This window comes from Nyctereutes procyonoides, unplaced genomic scaffold (assembly GCF_905146905.1).
Source record: "Nyctereutes procyonoides isolate TBG_1078 unplaced genomic scaffold, NYPRO_anot_genome, whole genome shotgun sequence".
NCBI classification, from domain to species: domain Eukaryota; kingdom Metazoa; phylum Chordata; class Mammalia; order Carnivora; family Canidae; genus Nyctereutes; species Nyctereutes procyonoides.
Window position 1 is genome coordinate 37970267 of NW_026575133.1, and position 19993 is coordinate 37990259.

General features: G+C 46.4%; 1 protein-coding gene across 1 annotated transcript in view; it reads left to right on the forward strand.

Moving 5' to 3' along the window:
* Positions 1–19745, forward strand: part of IQCA1 (IQ motif containing with AAA domain 1) — a 143926-nt gene extending 124181 nt beyond the window's left edge. Inside the window, exons 17-19 of the mRNA XM_055300336.1 lie at positions 7681–7858; positions 14153–14391; positions 19617–19745. Coding sequence (XP_055156311.1) covers positions 7681–7858; positions 14153–14391; positions 19617–19745 — 546 coding nt within the window. The remainder of the gene's footprint in view (positions 1–7680; positions 7859–14152; positions 14392–19616) is intronic.
* Positions 19746–19993: the final 248 nt, after the last annotated feature.

Below are 19993 nucleotides of genomic sequence, written 5' to 3' on the forward strand. Positions count from 1 at the left end.
ACCCTCCCGTGGGCTTCCAGCCACGCACCTCATCAGCCCCCGGCCGCTCCAAACCACGTCCTGCGAAGTGCCCGTGGGGCCTCCGATGGCAAAGCCCGGGTGCCCTGCTCCAGAATTCCTGCACCGCTGCCCACTTCCCCTCCGGTCGTCCTCAACACCCCGAGAAACCCTTCACCTCTAGACTCTGGGGAACTGCCAAGCCCCCCACGGGCCCCACCCAGGCCCGGGCCCCTCCCCTTCTCGTCCTCCTGGGAGCAGGGCCACCCTCCCCACCGTCTGCGGCTCGAACAGCCAGTCAGCTGTTTGGGGACGACACGAAGACAGCAAAGAATGAGACCAGACAGGCGGCGGCTGCATTTTCTGCACCATTACCCTTTGTTCCTCCATCCAGCAGGAGCCTTCCCGACATCGCAGGGGGCCCCCACGCAGGAAGCTCTTGCTTTGTTGGCGCCGGTGCAGCGGGGTTTTGCGGGGCCGGCTGCAGAACGGCAGCTAGAAGTGGCCGCGTGGATGCTAAGCGCTAATTGGAAACTTCCCACAATAACACTGTTGTGCAGGACCTGGCGGGACTGGCCACAGGGGCGGTGGCCGTGGAGGTGGCCAAGTGACTGTGGGGATGTTGGCTTGCTGGATGGGCGCCAGGGTCTCGTGCATAACGGGGGGGGGGTGCCTCTGAGCTGGAGCCGGGGGCACCCAAGTGCAGGGGAGCACTGATGGAACGGACCTGCCTTCACGGACCTGCCTTCTCTTTTCATCCCCTCCTCCTGGGACTCCACCTCACCAGCAGCAAGGATGGCACCCTGGCTGCGGCCCAGGATCAACATTTGTTATCCAAACAGGCTAATTAAGTCCAGGTGTCCCTGCCACTTCGGGACATGCAGGTAGCAACACCATCTGCCTCCGAACCAGCAGGCCAGGCCGCCGTCACCATGGCAACTCGGCTGCCGGGGATGGGCTCGGACCACGCAAGCTTGTCTCTCACCAGGCAGAGTGGCCCTGGGATCAGTCCTCCTTCCACCAGCCTTTGGGCAGCTCCCACGCGCACCCCGCACATCCCAGTCACCCCACCACCTACCTTGTTCTCCAGCAAACGTCTAAAAAGACCGGTCTATTCTCACCACCCTCACTCACTCCGCAACCCGCCACCGTCTGTTTGCTGCCCTCCAACGCCATGGAGACTGCCCTCAAGAAGTTTTTCTTTGACACCCGTTTTTCCAACAAACACTTTGGTTCCCTTCCTCTTCCTTTATGCCATGTTCAAGATGGATACATTCCACCATTCTGTAAAACCCTCTTCCCTTAGCTTCCGTAGCCCTGGCCGCCTCGTACCCCCACCAACACTTTTCTCTGAGTCTCCTCCTTCCGTGTCTTCGGTGTCTCGTTCTGTGTCTTCTGTGTTTCCATCCCAGGCCCATGGCCCATTTCTATCTCCTTGCCCTCGTTGGGCACCATCTCATGTCATAAAATCACACCCAAACCAACGACTGCCTGACTCCATCCCCAGCCCAATGCTCTCCCAGAGGCTCAGATGCAAGCATCCGTGGGAACCTCCCGCACCTTGCTGCAAAGCCTGCCCAGACTCCTCTCCCTCACTACCCGCCACCCAAACTGCTGCTGCTCCTGCATTTTCAAAAGGTTGGTTTTATTTGAAATAACCACTCTTCATCAGAGGGCTTTGGATTCACTCTGGTAAAAAGAGCCCCAAATATCACCAAACTCTCCAAGCCTCACCTAAGTGCAGTGGATTATTTCCTGGCACAGGTATAGACATTCCTATGAGGTCTCTTCTCCTAGGATCTCAGCAGAGGGCTTCCTTCAAGGGGCATGGCACCTAGAAGGCATCTTCTCAGAGCTAAGCAGATGAAGAACTATCATCTAATACAATGGAAACTCATGGGAGCTTTATACACAGTCATTTTGAGCTCTGTTGGCAAATTGCTAGTTTCCTCTCAATTGCAAAACTCCCAGTTTTCCTGTCTCTTCCTTTTAAAAACCTGTGTCCTCAATAGGGCAAAACTGACATCGTTTCCCACCAGCACTTGTATTTCAGACTAAAACACCAATTATCCCTTACTAAGCTCATTAGTAAGCACATTATGCACATTATGCTGTACAGTCCTCACAGCGTCCCTGTAAGTTAGGCTCCGTGATTATCCCCATTTCTCAGATGTAGGGACTCAGGTTCAGAGAAATTGAGCAATCTATTCAAAGTCACACAGCTGTTAAGAGCAAAGCCAAGACTGCGAAAAATATATCTGTATCAAAATCTATGCATTTTAACATTTGCCATATCATCTACCTGTTATTATGGAGTTTCTTCTCTGGGCTTTTTTTTTCTTTGATGAGGGGAGGAGGGAGTTTGCACATAGGCTGACCCCCAGGTTAAGTTCAGTATTAAAGAAAAGTCCCAGGCCCCTGGGTGGCCCAGACGGTTAAGCCTCTGCCTTCGGCTCAGGTCCTGATCCCAAGGTCATGGGATCGAATCCCACAGTGGGCTCCTTTCTCCACAGGAAGCTTGCTTCTTCCTCTGGCTCTACCTCCCCCCCTCTCTCTTTCTCTCTCTCTCTCTGTCTCTCACAAATAAATAAATAATTTTTAAATAAAATAAAAATAAAGTGCCAACAAATGCTCCTCCCTGTCCCAGGACAGCCCAGTGTCTGCATCTGAGAGATGGCAGGTTTCTATAAAGACTTAGGGTGGGGATTAAAGGAGCAGCCCTTTCATGAGCAGGTCTTCATCCTCATTGTCAGAGCTATCTGTTTCTAGGATTCCAGGAACTCTCATTCTATCATCCCTCTCCTGTGCTTTCCCCTCTTTTAAGCTCCTCTGTTCTCCTGGGTGGAATCATGCAGGGCCATTGCTTCCTCCTGGTGGAGCTGGAGCAGGCTCCACATTCCTGTGGGTGCAGGCAGAAATGATAGGAAGATGCCTGGTGGTCTGGCCTCAGGCCCAGCCTCCGGGATTTATTTTGCTGTAAAAATTCCATCTCTCCCTCTGCTGTGAATTACATTATAATAAGTCTTCTCTAAACCGAATCCAACAACATAGAAAAAGGATTATACACCATGACCAAGTGGGATTTACCCCGGGTTTAACATCCAAAAATCAATTAATGTGATATACTACTATATCATTGGAAGAAAAGACAAAAACCAAATCATCTCAATACATGCAGAAAAAGCATTGACAAAATCCAACACCCTCTCATAATAAAAGACTCAAAAACATAGGAAGAGAAGGGAACTTCCTCCACCTGATAAGGGACAAATACAAAAAAGTCCACTGCTAACATCATACTTATTGAAAAAGTATGCTTCTCCCTTAACATCACCTCTTCTCTCCAGCATTATACTGGAGGTATAATTAGGGGGAAAATGAAATATAAGGTATCCATGTTGGAAAAAAAGAAGTAAAACTATTTGTATTTGCAGATGGTATGATCTTAGGTACAGAAAATCCTAAGGAATCAACTAAAAAAGCATTAGAACTAATAAACAAGTTCAGCAAGGTTGCAAAATACAAGATCAATAACCAAAAGGCAATTTATTTCTATACAGTTGCAATGAAAAATCAAAAATTAAAATTAAACAACCATTTATAATAACACTGAAAAAAATAGGAATAAATTTAACAAAGGAAGTACAAGATTTCTACTCCAAAAAATACAGAAACATCGTTGAAAAAAAGACCTAAATAAATGGAAAGATACATCAAGTATCTTGAAAGTATCTTAATATTGTTAAAATGGCAAGAATTCCCAAACTGACCTACAGATTCAGTGCAATTCCCATCAAACTGCCCTCTGGCTTAACTGGCAGAAATTGACAAGCTGATCCTAAAATTCATACAGAAATTCAAGGAAACTTCAAGAGCCAAAACAATCTTGAAAAAGAAGAACAGAATCGAGGTACTTAAGCTTCCCAATCTCAGAACTTACCACAAAGCTGCAGCAATCAGGACATTGTGGTGCTGGCATAAGAAGAGACATATAGATCAACGGAATAGAATTAAAGTCCAGAAATAAACCCTTACGTTTACCGTCAATTGACTTTTTGACAATATAATATTTTCAAAAAATGATGCTGGGACAATTGGATAGCCACCTCCAAAAGAATAAACTTGGGCCCCTACGTCACACAATATTCAAAAATCAACCCCTAAGGCACCAAAGACCTACAAGAGCTAAAACTCTAAAACCCTTAGAAGAAAATAGAAGCATAAATCTTTGTGACCTTAAATAAAGCAAGAATGTCTTAGATATGACACAAAGAAAAAATAAGTTGCACCATAGAAAAACTAAAAATTTCTTTGCTGTAAAGGACATCATCAAGACAGTGGAAAGATGACCCATAGAATGGAAGAAAATACTTGCAAATCATAGATCGATAAGGGACTTGTATCTAGAACATATAAAGAACTCCTACAACTCAATAATAAAAAGACAAATGACCCAATTAAAAAAATAGACAAAGGATCTGAATATGCATTTTTCCAAAGAAGATCACAAATGGCCGATAAAGACGTGAAAAGATACTGAACCTCATCGGCCATCAGAGGGACACAAATCAAACCCCTTCATATCCACTAGGGTAGCTAAATTTCTTTAAGGCAAAAGAATATGTCTTAGATATGACACCAAAAGCTAAATATTTTTAAGAAAGAGAAAAGAAAAGCACGGGGACGCCCAGGTGGCTCAGCGGTTGAGCATCTGCCTTCGGCTCAGGGTGTGATCCTGGGATCCGGGATTGAGTCCCACAACGGGCTCCCTGTGAGGATCCTACTTCTCCCTCTGCCTGTGTATCTGCCTCTCTCTCTCTCTCTCTCTCTCTCTCTGTCTGTCTCTCATGAAAAAATAAATAAATCTTTTTTAAAAGAAAAGAAACACACGTAATAACAAATGTTCACAAGATGTAGGGAAACGTGAACGTCAGCCACTTTGGAAGGTAGTCTGACATTTTTCTTCAGAAGATTAAACATAAAGTAACTATGTGATTGAGCAACTCATTTCCCCTGCGTGTGCCCAAGAGAAATGTTCGGTGGCACTATTCAGAACAGGCAAAAAGTAGAGACAACCCAACTGCCCATCAGCTGATGACTGGATGCATAAAACGTGACCTATCCGGACAATGGCCATCATTCAGCAGGAAAAGTGAAGTATGAACATGGGTGAACCCCAAAAATACTATGTGAAATGAAAGAAGCCACAGACACGTACATACACACGTGTACCACATTTTGGGTAATCCCATTTCTATGGAATATCCAGAATATACAAATCCGTAGAGACAGAAAGTGGACAACTGGTTGCCTAAGTCTGGAGGAAGAGTTTGGGGGGTACCATTCAGGGACTGCTACTGGGCACAGTCGTCTGGGGGTGATGAAAATGTTCTAAGATTGAGTGTGAGGCGATGTTTGCACAACTCTGCGAATATACTAAAAACCACTTGATTGGGATTCCTGGGTGACTCAGGGGTTGAGTGCCTGCCTTCGGCCCAGGGCCTGATCCTGGGGTCCCGGGATCGAGTCCTACGTCGGGCTCCCTGCATGGAGCTGCTTCCCCCTCTGCCTGTGTCTCTCTGCCTCTCTCTGTGTGTCTCTCATGAATAAATAAATAAAATCTTTAAAAAAAAAAAACACTCGATTGTACAATCTAAATAGATGAGTTGTATAGTATGTGAACTCCCCTTCAATAAAACTGATACAGATATATCACAATCATATAAATCTAATAATAAAATATGACATAACACAAAATCATAATAATCAATATGTATTGTAAGCCTCCTTTGCAGCCCTCAACCGGGATAGGCCCTTTCCCAGGACGGGGGCTGGGGGGACACTCAAGCCCCCTGCACATATCCTCCGGGAGGGAGGGGACCCCAGCCGAGCAGAGAGTGGAGCAAGAGTCTGGGAGTCAGGGTCCTGCTTATTAACTCTGGGACTCGGGATGTCACTTAGCCTCTCTCGGCCTCAGATTCTCGTCTGTGAGTGAGGGGAGGGCTGTCCCCTCCTGGGGAGGTCCCTGTCGTGGAGACAGAAGTACCTGGAACACAGCAAACCCTCAGCAGCTGCTGCTACTAGGATTATCCAGCTAGAAGATGCATAACCAGCCTGGACATAAGAAGTGGGAAATGCAGCGTCAACATCCTGCCTTGTCCTTGGACGTCAGTGGAAGCCCCCAGCCTCCTGCCTTGGTGGGGCCAGAGGTCCCCACGTTTCTGCAACTTCCCCTCGGGCTTTCCTCCCACCGGCCCCTGGGCCCCGGGGCTCCTGCCCTCTCCCACCCGGCCTCCCTCCTGCACCTTGTCAACATACACGTGGAACTGGGCCTTCTCACTGGTCAACAGGAAAGAGAAAGAAGGATGCCAAGCACTGCTGCGGGCACACACGGCCAACAGCCTCATGATGCGAAATGGTCACCCCTAGGCTTCAGAGCCATGTGCAGCTCCCCCAGGCACCCCTGCCCTCCAGGGTGGTTGGCCACATCTAAGTCCCCCTCTGCTGTGCAGAGCAGTTGGTGGGCCCGGCCCTGACTCCCAGCTCTGCTGGGTCTACCAGGGGCCTCCTGTGGGACACGGTTCCATAGCACACGGGCATCCTTGTCCCAGAGGCTCTGCAAACCGCCTGCAGCACCGTCACCCCTCCCGCCAGCGGTGGCTCCAACACCCTGCCACTCACTGTTATTCCCGAGCATGGGATTCATCAAACACCTGCTCCCCACCCCACCCCTGACCCCTGGTGTCACCAGCCCTCCCTGCCTCCAGGGCTGTCCCTTAGCTGGGCTGTGCAGGGCCACACAGAGGCACCGGGCCGGGCAGCAGGGGCTGGTCTCTGCAGAGCACTCACGGTGAGCTCGGACCTGCTCTGCTCCAGGAAAGCCGGGCTGGCTTCTTTCCCTCCCGCTCAACGTTCAGATTCTAATTGGCTCAATCGCCCCCGAGCCAAGTGAGAGCAAAAGCAGCCAAGGCTGCGCTCGGGGCTCCTCTGCGGAGGCTCTCTCTATCATCACCCCAAGTGTCCTCCTCCTCCCCACGCCTCCCCCTCACGAGGCTGTGCCAGTGCAGGCTAATTGAAAGCTGGTGCATTGCCATGGCAACGTGGCCAAATCTGACCCCCGCAGGCTGGAAGTCATCCTCCCTGGGGTACCTCGCATCTTGCTCCTCTCCATCATTAGCGCGCGGAGACTTGGCTAAAATAATAGAGGTTCAAACTCTTTCCAAACTGCTTCACAGAGAGAAGTGTCACACTCTTTTGTAACCAAGTGCTTTTCAGAGACGTGAGATCCAGACCTTCGGAGGCTCACCAGCAGGGCCGGCAGCAAAGGCTGTCTTGGGTTCACCCTGGAACAGTTCAGAGGCCTCGCTCCGGCCAGCTCCCTTCCACTGGAAACCCACCCTGCTTCCCCTTCCTAGCGTCAAGGTGCTAGAAAGATCACTCAGGTACTTCCTTCCTTCCTTCCTTCCTCCTTTCCAAATCTGAATGCCAGAGGTGGAGGAAAGGAAAAGCCTATAATTCAAGCCACCCTGACTAGGATGAACTCTGAGAATCGTGATTCCCAGAGCTTTGAGGTCACTCTAACAAACGCCAGCCACCGTGCATTCTACGAGTGAGTGTCCTTCCATCCTTAATCCTTTTCCTTGGAGGTGGGCTCATTTTCCCCCCTCTCCCTCTTTCTCCCAGATGGACCCGAAACGCCTCAAAAAACAGCTTCCAAAAATCCTGAGACTCCTGAAACCGGACGACAGGATTCTGATTGTGGGGACAACCCAGCGCCCCTTCGATGCTGAGCTTCAATCTTTTTGCAAAGTTTACCAAAAAATTATTTTGGTTCCCAGACCAGACTATGCTTCTAGATTCGGCAAGTACCCCTAAGCCCCTTCCTGTGCGCGGTGACTCAGGGTGGGCCGGGTGGCGTTGGCTTGCAGGCGTGTGACACCAGAGGTGGGTGGGGGCTCTGGTAAAGCAGCCGTCACCAGAAGATGGTGGAGGCGGAGAGCCCATGCACTGGAGGGAGCTCCTGGACATTGGCAGAGCCTGGGCCGTACACACAAACCACCAGGTCGTAGGGGCGAAATGTGCTTGTCCGTTCTGTTGTTAACATCGTGCTTTTTACCGAAAACAAAAGGAAACTGGACAGGGATTATTACTGGGGGCCCAGAAGATGACAAAAGTCCTTGTAGGTGCTAATTTTTCTTTCAACGGGGGGATCAGGATGAGGTGTCTTGAACCCACGGTGACGGTGTCTTTCTCAGAGAGCATCATTCTTTCCACTGGTTGATTTTTTTTCTTTCTTCTTTTCTCTCTTTTTTTTTTTTTTTTTTTTAGCTTTCCATTCTCGAAGTATTAGTCTAGGAGCATGTTGACTTACTTAAAATAACCATTAAAGATAAGACCTCCTTTTTCGGTTTTTTTTCCTCTTGAACAAATTCAAAATCTCCTTCTTTTGAAACATATTTTTAAGTGAGAATAATACCAAAAAAGTGACCCTGGAGGCAGTGCAGTGAAACCGTAAAGAGCCATGAGATGCAAGCTCTGAGCTTCTGAATCCTGGCTCTGCCGCGGGATAACTGGATGCCCTTGACAGCTCAGTTGACCTGCTGGCCTGCGCTGTTTCTTCTGTGAAGAGGACTGTTAAGTCCCCAGGGCTGTTGTGACCCTTGTCTGAAGTGGAAAGCACAAACACCCAGAACCGGACCGGTTCCCACAAGAGCCCGGGTGCTGCTGGGCAGGGAGGAAGCCAAGATGGCGGCCATGGGGATGGAGAAGGAGTGCGTGACCCGGCAGCAGCTGGCCGTGGTGGTGCGGTGGTGGTTCCTATGATCCACTGCTGTGTAACCAACCATCCCAGTGGCTTGAAACAACAAATGGTTCCATCTCATGGTTTGGAGGGTTCATGGGCTCAGCTGGCAAGGTCTCCTTGAAGTACCACAAGATGTCGCAGTCAGGTGTCAGTTTGGGCTTCACCTGAAGACTCGACGGAGCTGGACCTATGTGGTCGTTCACTCCTGTGGCTGGAGTTGATGCTGAGACCTCAGCTCTCAGCCAACCAGATAGCCTACACCTGACCTTTCCATGTGGCCTTGCACAGCACAGTGGCTGGGTCCCACGGGAGAGCATCCTGAGAGCAAACCTTGCAAGAGGTTCTGGCAGAAGCTGGAAAGATTCTTGTGACCCAGTCTCAGAAGTCACACAAAGTCCCTTTCACCAAACTCTACTGGTCAAGAGCAAGTCCCAGGCCAGCCCAGATTCAAGGGCAGTGGACTACACAAGGATCAGAATACTATAGTGCAGCTCATTGAGGGGTCGTCTTTACCTCTCATGGGGGTGGTGATGATGGTAGTGGTAGTAGCAGATTTGGTATAGAGATGGTGATGGTGGTGTCGGTGTTACAAATGGCAGTGATGATGGTGACAACCTGGTACTAGGGAAGAGGAAAGTGGTCACATAGGTGGTGGTGGTGGTGGTGGTAGTGGTGGTGATGATGGCAGCCTGGTACTAGGGAGGCAGTGGTGGTGGTGGTGGCAGTGATGCAGTGGTGGTATGGACAGGATGGTGGACAGAATGGAGCAGTGGTAGAGGTGAGACAGCCTACGGTGGTTGTCAACATTAATAAGAGTAACGAAGATGACCAGGTCAGACTTGGTTTCTATTCATCCTTCTCTAGTCACAATAGCACCCCCAAAACAGAGGGACTCTGTGACGCTTTCTGGTTGGTCTTAAGCTTCTGGCCCATGTTATCTGCTAAAGAACAACCCTCTACCCCCCACATGGCATAAGCTCCCAGCTTACCAACCACCCCATGTGCAGTGGGAGCTCATTTCTGTCTTGATAAACCGTGATCCTGGCTTCACAAATCAACGCTCTACACATAGAACAGGAGGACTTTGATCTCCATTATTTTTCCATCATTCTAGCGGCTTCTCCATCTCCCAGAGCCTCCAGGCCCTCTGCTGGGTCCTTTGCATTCAGCCAGCATCAAAGGAAAAGAGAGAAGACAGTAGAGAGTCTCTCACAGATTTTAGGGACAAGACCCAGAAGGGCCAGCTGTTGTTTCATTCATGTTGCATCAGCCAGAAGGACTCCCACAGCCTCACTGAGGTTCAACGGAGCAGGGATGTGCAGCCCCACCAAAGAAGGGTCCGACATGTTGCTAGGTGGGCGCCAGCAGTCTCTGCCCACTGAGTCTGCACAGAGAATCCCACACTCTTGGTTTTCCCGCTCTCATTCCTGTTGGTCAGATTTCCTCTCTCGATCCCAGGGTTTGGTTTGGGTTGGGTTGGATTTATTGCAGATCTGTACTTTAAGCTACCTTAATGGAATAAGATAGGGTGTTATTCATTTTAAGGGACCAGACCATTATTCTTGACTTTGGATTGAATAGTTTCTATTGTTTGACAAAACCATAGGCCTTTTAAAAATGAAGCTGTTGATGTATATAACAAGGACAGTTGGGTTTTGGTTTTTTTATATATATATAAATGCGAGGCATCTGTGAGGACACAGATCACATTACAAATTCCAACCTGAATCTCCCCGTGGTGGCATCGCAGGGGAGGAAGGAGAAAGCAGCCTCTCACCTGTGGGCAGATGATAAACCTACACACAGGAGTTCTCTTGGGCCCGGGGCTCTGTCCACTAAACCACATGCTTCTCACATATTTCTTCCATGGTGGGTGATTTGTTTAGGTGGCCATTCTTGCTGACATCATAAATGCTGTCCAGCGTTTCATCCAGTGACCTTGAAGTTTTCATAGCCACAGTGGCTGGGACATCCATTTTAAAGAAAGACTGTTCCTGTCTTCGCAGTGATCAAAGATGATCTCTTCCAGCCCATAAAGCATGGGCTGCAAATCCATAACTTGGGCCTCTGCTTGGCCATCTATCTACCAGCCCCAGGGTGCCGAATGTGTCGGGGAACATTCACGATCCCACTCCTCAGGCAGCGGGGGGAGTAACAGCGCCAAGAAGGGAAGGATGCGTCAGACTGAGGAAGCACAGTCCTTAAGGTTTACCAAGTAGAATGCCATAGCTACCTTCTTTCCCCAAATCAAGCTGTTTCCTTCAGAAAATCCACCCGCAAAGTTGATTAATGCCTCTTCTGGTCCCCAGAAATCCCTCTGGGCCTCCTCTCGCCATATTCCTAATGCTTCCTGCTCTCGCCTTTCTTCTCAGGGGTCTGTTTCACTAATAACCCAATTCATCATAGGCCCCCACCCCAGACCCAGTGTCTGGTCGGATGAGCCCAGTCCATGTCTTCTGATTTTTCTGGAATTCTAGTCCTCAGAGACCACAAGCTCATCTAAATCATATTATCACTTCCTGTGCTTTTATAAAATCACGAATAAAAAAAATGACTTTTGAGATACTACGTCATCTCAAAAACACAGCTGGGAGCCAGGACAGAATCATTTTGGAACGTCAAAAGCAGAGAAGGGGATCCAAAGACCCCTTCTTTCAGTCTAAAGAAGGAAAAGAGAATGTAGATTCGTCTGAAGAAGTGAGGAGCCTTCGCATCCAAGACAAGGAAGGTAAAACACAGCACTCATCTAGAGAGCCGCTCCGCTGCCTTCAGCACGCTCCATTGGCTGATCCGGCCCTCCCCACCCCACCCCTTCGTCGGTGGTGCTCTCGTCCTCTCCACCTGCACCACTGGGCCGAAGACTCTCAGCAGCCGTGGCTCCGGAGCTCACTGTGGGGGTCCCAACTCAATGAGCCCCCCAGGCTGTGACTCACTCAGCACCTGACTCCCCTCCCAGCCCCTCAGCTGGTGGCTTTGTAGAAGCAGCCAAAGCTATTCTTTAAAAGGCAAGTCTAGTTCATTAAATACGAGAAGTCAAAATGATTCTCTGTCCCCTTCTCTGGGTCTTGAGAAAGCTGTGGGCAAGAGGCCAAGTCCCACCTTAGCCCTGACTGTCTCCAGGGCTTCCCTCCATTAACAAATGGGGAGCTTTGGGGGGGGAATCGATGATTTGTGTATTTTGAGGACCCTTGGCGAAAACTCTTCATCAGCATTATATCATACATTTTAAGAGTCAATAGTATGTTGACGTGTACTTGCTAGACCAGAGTAACTGTAGTTTTTTGCTCTGTTTTGAAAGAATCCTTACTTGTAGAGACACTCCTCGTGCTGGGAAGCTGGAAGGCTGGGCTCCCGTAGTTTAGCAGGGAGGCAGGGATGGGAGCTGAGGGTTGGTCTCTGGGAGCCTTGCCTTCCCCATTTGCTTACTGATGGGTCCCCTCCACGTCACCAGTGAGAAGCTGGCCTGGGGTGCACAAGGCTGCCGCTGTCCGAGTCTCCAGCTGGGGACATCGACCGGGTCCTCGGCTGTAGGGGTGGTGCCCTATGCTTCAGCATAAAGCACGCTCCCTTCTCGGCTTCCAGAGTCACCATTCATACTGTTAGCACAGTTTTTTTTTAACCTTATAAATCTGGACAGGGGCACTCTAGCTCCCAAGGAATGATGCCACCTGGTCGTAGTTCTTATTTTTCCCGTACGTTGTAGTTCCTAGCCCTTCCTCAGTTACAGCCAGGTAGGGGTGATCCTCACCTGCTACGATCTGTTTTACACAACGATCCTTTGACATATTCTGTGTTTAGGCATTAATGAGCGTTAGGAGACCTTGGTGCAAGGTGGAATGACTGATGATGATTACAGTAACAACAGTAACACGGCTACAGAAAACAACGCACCCACCATATGCTAGAACAGGGCTGTCCCAAGCCCTACGTGTGCACCCTCGTCTTTATTTCTCACCACAGCCTGGGAAGTGAATCTGTCTATTCCCATTTTATAGGTGAGCCTAAGATGGATTCAAGTTCAAACAGACTCACCAAGGAAGCAGCAGAGTAGATCCAGGAGGTTAGATGTGCTTTGGTCAGTTGGGTGGCCCACGTGGCCCTTGATACCTAGCATCACACAGCTGAGAGACACAGAAGGCCCCCGGAGAACGTGCACGCCTTCCAGCAGCCCAGCTCCCCATGAAGCCAAGGGCCACCACCCCTCCCATCACCACCAAAGTGGATGGTGGAGGTGGATTGTTAAAATGACTCATGACTAAAAATCCCACTCGACAGTGTGGTTCATTGATACATGGCAGCTCATGCTATCCCTGGGCTGTAATCAGACCGTTTCATTTTATCAAATATTTTTTGGATCAACGTATTTGAGTGAGCTAGGCATTTAACAGACCTGACAGTGTTCAGATTATATAATAATGGTCATTTAAAAAAATTTCAAATATTCCTCAAAGGAGGTCAAAATGCTTGGGAGACATTTGACCAGACCCTCCCAGCACTCAGAATGGCTCTGAGACAGGCGGCCTTGGCAATGCCTCACCTTTCTCACTGTCTGGGTATGACAAAACAAGTCACGGTGAATCTCATGTACTTCCCCTCCTTTCTGGAATGGAGGTAACTGCCTGAGTGTCATATCATTTCAGACGCTGGGTGGGAGTCCACTCTCTCTCTCTCAAGTTCAATAATTCCATAATTCACTTTCACGACATCCCAGTGTTCTAAGGAGAAATCACTCTGTTACCCCAGGTCCCATTCACCCAGAGGACAACGGGTGTACCCACCCAGGGGGGGCTCAGTGAACTGCTGTTTACAGTTGTTGGGGGAATAAGGGTCAAATTGTACCCACAGGGACCTGAGCCCCCTGGTGATGAATGGAAATTGGAATCTGCATTCCTATTCCACGTGCAAAAATAATGCACCAAAACTTTGTAACTAAAAAAGAAAGTCAAATTCTTACTCATACACTCAGAAAAATACAATATTCTGATGCACAGAGTATATACCCTCCCGTGTATACCCTATCTGAATTTCCAATTTTGAAAGATTTTGAACAACTTTGAAGATATCACACTAAAACTGTACTGAACCTGCTTTCATTTTTCCTGCTTTTGTGGGCCTAGGACCTCAGGACCATCGATATGTTTGTCTCATGGTTGAAAATCACTCCAAGGGGAAAAAAAAAAAGTATTTAGCTATGTGGCTTCCTGCTCATTTGAATTACAAATAAAATGGAGTGTTCCTCCTGTGTGTTCCTTTCTTGATGAGATGCAACCTTGTACCAAGAACTAGATCATACCGCTTTCCCTCTGGTGACCCTTGTTTTCTGTGTCTTTTTCACCATCTTGGATACAACAGTTTTGTGGAAACAGATCATCCAACGCAATGGAGGCGTCATTACCAATGCCCTGAATATCAGTTGCCTGGCAAAGGTCACCGATGGCTTCACCCAAGGACACATAGTCCAGGTGGTTAAAGGTGTGCTCACAGACCGCAGAATCCGGCAGCAAACGTATAAACCGCTCACGGCAGTGGAGTTTATTGCGATGCTAGCCAGCATGAGTCCAGTGTACCAGGAGGAAGAAGAGAGCTTTAAGGTAAATGGAGGGCCTGGGTGGCCACTTGTCACATGACCTCCTCCCTCTGGTTCCTGAGTTTCATGAATTTGTCATATATGTTGAAATGTGGAAACTTGAAATTTTTTATCACACATTCTTTCCAGCCTTGCCGGTAAAACATGTGCCTTCCAAAATTTAGGAACAACTGTGGTCTGTGACTGTATACATTAACAGCCAAACTGCAGAATTTTAAATAACAGGTTTGAAACCACTGGCTTCAAACACACATACATCCACACACATGCGTGCACATGCATACACACACACAGATGCCATACGTACATGTATGTACACCTTTTCCTGGTTCTCACTGGTTTTAACCTCATATTTCATGTAATAGAACCAGTTTTGCATAAAGAAAACCATTCCCTAGGGACACCTGGATGGCTCAGTGGTTGAGCATCTGCCTTTGGCTCAGGTCATGTTCCCGGGGTCCTGGGATCGACTCACATATCAGGCTCCCCACAGGGAGCCTGCTTCTCCCTCTGCCTGTGTCTCTGAATATCCCTGTGTGTCTCTCATGAATAAATAAATAAAATCTTTAAAAGAAAACCATTCCCTAAGTAGTGTATTTCAAGCCCGTGGTGGTTTTGTCCCATATTTGCTGTGGCATGCTTCATTTTTTTCAGCGTACTTACGGTAGGAAATCACAAGAGAACTCATCAAAGTTTAAGTTTCTCTAATTTGTTAATACATTTTTGTAATGTTTGTAGAATTTTTTAGATCCAGAGGAAACCAAGAACCAGCTTTTCCAAATCCCTCTTTTACAGGAGGAAAATAAGTTGCAGAGAGCTATGTGCCTTATCCAAGCAAATCTACATTAGAGCCCTAGATGCCCAGGCCAGCGGGCACGCCTCACACTCTTTCCAATCAAAATGAATATGGTTGTGTTCACTTTCTGGACCTGGAGGCAGTTTCCTTGGCCAACTGGGAAAACAAGGGAAGGAAAATTCTATCCGTGCAATTATACCCACCACAACATTGGCCATGCAATCATCAGAAAAAGAATCAACATTCTTGTCTAAACCTCGTGTGCCTGCAAGTCTGCTTGAGATTAGGAAAATTTCCCTCTGCAATGTATTACTTTTCCATCAACTCTAAATACCGTGTTTCCCTCCTGCTTTGCCACTAATTTTTCAGTACAAGGTGGAAAAGAGTCATGCTGATCCCTGAAATAATAACCTAGCATGGGGTTTGCAGTCTTTTCCATAAAGAGCCAAATACCAAATATTTTAGGCTTTGAGAGCTCCACAGTCTCTGTCACAACTATTCAATCCTGTATCACAGCACAAAAGCATTCACGCACAGTATGTCAATGAATGGACGTGGCTGCATCCTAATAAAACTTTATTTACAAAAATAGGCAGCGGGCCAGATTTGGCCCATCAGCTATAGTTTTGTTGACCCGAGCTCTAGCAAAACTGCAAAGAAATTTCCCAAATCAAGATGGAGTTTCTGCCAAGGATTTGAATTAACGTTCTTGTTAAATGTTGAAACCTTGTTAAAATTCATTGCAAATATTTATCCTCTTCATGCAATATATCCTATTCTTTTCTGAAATTCCCAATTTTTTTCTTTGGAATAATCATTTTCCTCCCTATTCTGAGGAGCTAGGTTTAGAGTTTTAAAACCTGTGCTTTCTCTTAGCTGGATTTTTAACTTTCCAAAGTGATTTGTAGAAGTTTTTCTGTCATGGGTACTTTGTGGTCCAGTAACTATAGCTGATCACACTATTCAAGCAAAGGAAATGCTACCCTGAATAACCTGAGATGAGAACATATATGCTTCTCACTTCCATTCTTGGCATATTTGATCATTTTTCTTTTTTTTTAAGGAAACTAAATCATTTTTCCACCATCACTACTAGCCCTCTCCCCTCATCAATTTCTGCTTATTGTAGCTCCAGAGCTTGGCACAGCACCTGGCCCCAACTCGATGTTCAATAACCTTTTTTAGTGGCAAATTTATTGAGCAGATGGAGAGATGGACTGACACTGTCACACCAGGAAATAATGTGACTCTGTGGCTATAGTTGCTTGTGATCAGGCCAATCATTTATGCCCTGAGAAATTTGACCTAACTGTGCTTCTGACAATGTGTCACACTGGGATCTTAGAGATTTTCTCCGAACACGTTGTACCCTATTCCGTAGACATGATGGAGAAAATATTTAAGGGTAATGATGGTAATAATCATAATAATGTTAGCTAATACTTATTGACTATTTATGTGCCGGGCACTCTGTTATAATTCATTTAAACCTCATAATCCCCCTATTTTACAGTTGAGGAAATTGAGACATAAAAAGATATGGTAGGCAGAATAATGGCCTCACAACGGTGTCTACATCCCAGTGCTTAGAACCTGTAAATATGTTACATTACATGACAAAGGGGAGTTAAGGTTGCAAATAGAGTAGGGTTGTTAATCCACTGAACCTAAAACAGATTACCCTTACTTATACTGGTGAGTCTAAAATAATCATAAAAAGTGAAAGAGGGACTCAGGAGAGAGAACCAGAAAGTTAGCAGCATGGGAAGGATGCATTGGTATTCCAAGTAACCCCGTGTTGCTAGCTTGAAGATGAAGAAGGGGCCCCAAGCCCAGAGAACAGGTGGCCTCAGGAAAGTGCAAAGGATGAGGGAATGCATCTCCCCTGGAGTTCCAGAAAGGAAGATAGCCCGCAGACACCAAGATTTAGGCCATTTTGGACTTCTGACCTTCAGAACTGTGAGATAATAAATGTTTTCTTTTATATCACTAAGTTCGTGGTAATTTGCTACAGCAGAAAAAAAAGGTGGGGGGAGGCAAAGTGACTTGCTCCTAGTCACACAGCTAAAAGGAGCAGAACTGAAATTCAAACCATAGTCCAAAGACAATTTTATTACCTGTATTCTATACTGTGTCTCAATAAATTAGAAGTTCATCACCTAAGTCCTTGGCCACCTCACCTTACATTGAAAACAGAGCCAAAGTGAAAGGAAAGATGAGAAAAATCCCCAAGTACCAGAACCAAAGGTAAATCTCAAACACAGGGACAACCAATGTGCCTGGCATGCAGCACAGAGAAAAGTCAGAGCTAGGAAACAAAAAGAGACTAGGGGCCAGGGAAGATAAAGTGGCAATACCTGCTGCTTCTGTGACCGGATCTGTGGTATGTCGACATCACCAAGGAGCATTCACTTCAAAACATCATTACAAGAGGTGCTTCTGGATTTGGCTTTAGAGGATTGTGTAGAAGCAGCTGCAGTACTGTGAGGGAGGGAGAAATAATGAGAGAGATCGAGACCACAACAGAGCTTCCTACTCAAAAGGAACCTGAAAATAAAAATCCCAAGACATTTTAGGAAACCTAGTGCTAAGTACAACCTGGCAAAGATGTTTAAATTAATATAATTCAGATGTTCAAAAAAATAAATGAAGGCATCATTTCCTTTTTTAAAAATTTTTTTATTTAAATTCAATTTGCCAACATATAATCTAACACCAGTGCTCATCCCATCACATGACCTCCTCAGTGCCCGTCACCCAGTGACCCCATCCCCCTGCCCACCTCCCCTTCCACAACCCTTTGTGTGTTTCCCAGAGTTAGAGTCTCATGGTTTGTCTCCTTCCCTAATTTTCCCCACTCAGTTCCCCTCCTTTCCCTTATAATCCCTTTCACTATTTCTTATAGTCCACGTCTGAGTGAAACCATATGATGATTGTCAGAAGGCATCATTTCCAATAGAGATGTACACAAAGTTTTGAAACAAAGACAGGCAGAAGTGGAATAAGAAGACATAATTACTGGGGGAAAAATCACAAAAAGAAAGCTTAGAAACTAAATATACAGTAGTTAACTTAAAATGGCAAAAAATAAAAGAGGTAAGATGTTTAGACTAGACATGCATGGTCAAAGAGCAAATTCATGGACTGGAGGATGCTCCCTCCCAAGGCAGCACAGAAAAATAAGAAGACAAAATCTATAAACTGCAATTAAGAAGCTTTGAAGACATTGACATCTAACTTTTAGAAGTTCTAGAAGAGAAAAAAAGAAATGTCAGAGGAACAATTATTTGAAGAAATATTTGCTGAAACTTTTCTTGAATTAAAGACATGAGTTCTTAGAGTAAAAATGAACTCCAAGTGACCAGCAGAACAAATAAAAATAAATCCACACGCACATACATTATTGTGAACCTAAGAATAAGATAACAAGCCAGTCTTCAAAGATGCCAGATTGCCAACAAACAAGGATGTTGTTTGGGAGTTGCCAACTTCCAAACACCAGTGGGAGGCCAGGCAGCTCTTTGACAGCAATCTATTTCCATAAGACAATGGGATCATTTCTGCAAAATGCTGAAGAACAGTAACTGTGTACCTAACATTTATGCCCAACTAAACTAGCACCCAAGAGACAGGAGACAATAAAGACATTTTAAGACTTATGAAGACTAAGCTAGCCTCTCTGTCAGATCAATTCAGAAATATCCAGTAAAATTGAAGATGCTCATGCCCTACCTACCAGGAATTCTACATATATGCCCTAGAGAAGTTTTCTCATAAGTATGCAAAGAGATATGTACGAATTATGAATTTCACCACTGTTCCTAATGAAAAGTTGGCAATGGTCTATATGCCCATTAATAGAATTGACAAACAACTTGTAGTATAGTCATTCAGTGAGATATGATTACTACTATGAAGTTTGTACACTAAAATGTTTCTCAGCTTTCAAATGAAAAGTGAAGGTTGAAAAAAAATGCATTCACAGCACCAGTTGTAACCACAAAGTGCTTTATTGGTATATTGGCTGCATGTTTTCGACAGTCCCCCTCTCAGTGTTTGTGTGGCCTTCCATGGTTCCCACATGGCCACCAGTCCAGCTTCTGGTGGCCGTGTGTGAACCACAGAGTGTTATTCACAAGAAAGCCCATGCCCTCAGGAAGATTCTCTAAAAAGATAGGTGACTTAGTTGAGCTGATTAGATTTGGCCTGTGATCCTCTGAAACTGTACACTTCTTGGGGTGGAAATTTCAAGTTGTGTCAAAATACAGGTTGGAAAACGCCTTGAGAAAGAATGTGTACTAAATATACATTAAACGTCCAAAGTTTAATGGCTGTTTGCCCCTTCCTTCTTATCAAGCTTTTCTTTCTTTTAAAGAATATTCCAGTGAATTTGTGCCATTTTGATATTTTCCTAAACATATGTTTTATTTCAGGACTGGTATGCCAAAACCCCTATGGGTAAAAAGCGAGCCTTGGCGCTAACAGAAGGGAACATTGAAAAGGAAAAGGAAAAAGGGAAAAAGAAGGAAAAGAAGGGAAAAAAGGAGAAGAAGAAAAAGTAATGCCTTTCTGAGGAACCATCCTTGAGTGTCTCAGGGATGGAGGTGGTCCTGACTCGCCGGGGAGAAGGCTCACCATTGCCTGTCTGAAGAAGACTCAGGCCGACACCCGGAGCTCGTCAGCCCCTTCACTCAGCTCTTTAGTGGGCTGTGCACCAAGTTCGATGACCCTCACCATTGTTTCTAGAGTTTGTAATTATTGCTCAAACTGCGTAAAGTTTGTGTGTAACCAAAATCCACTCCACACACAA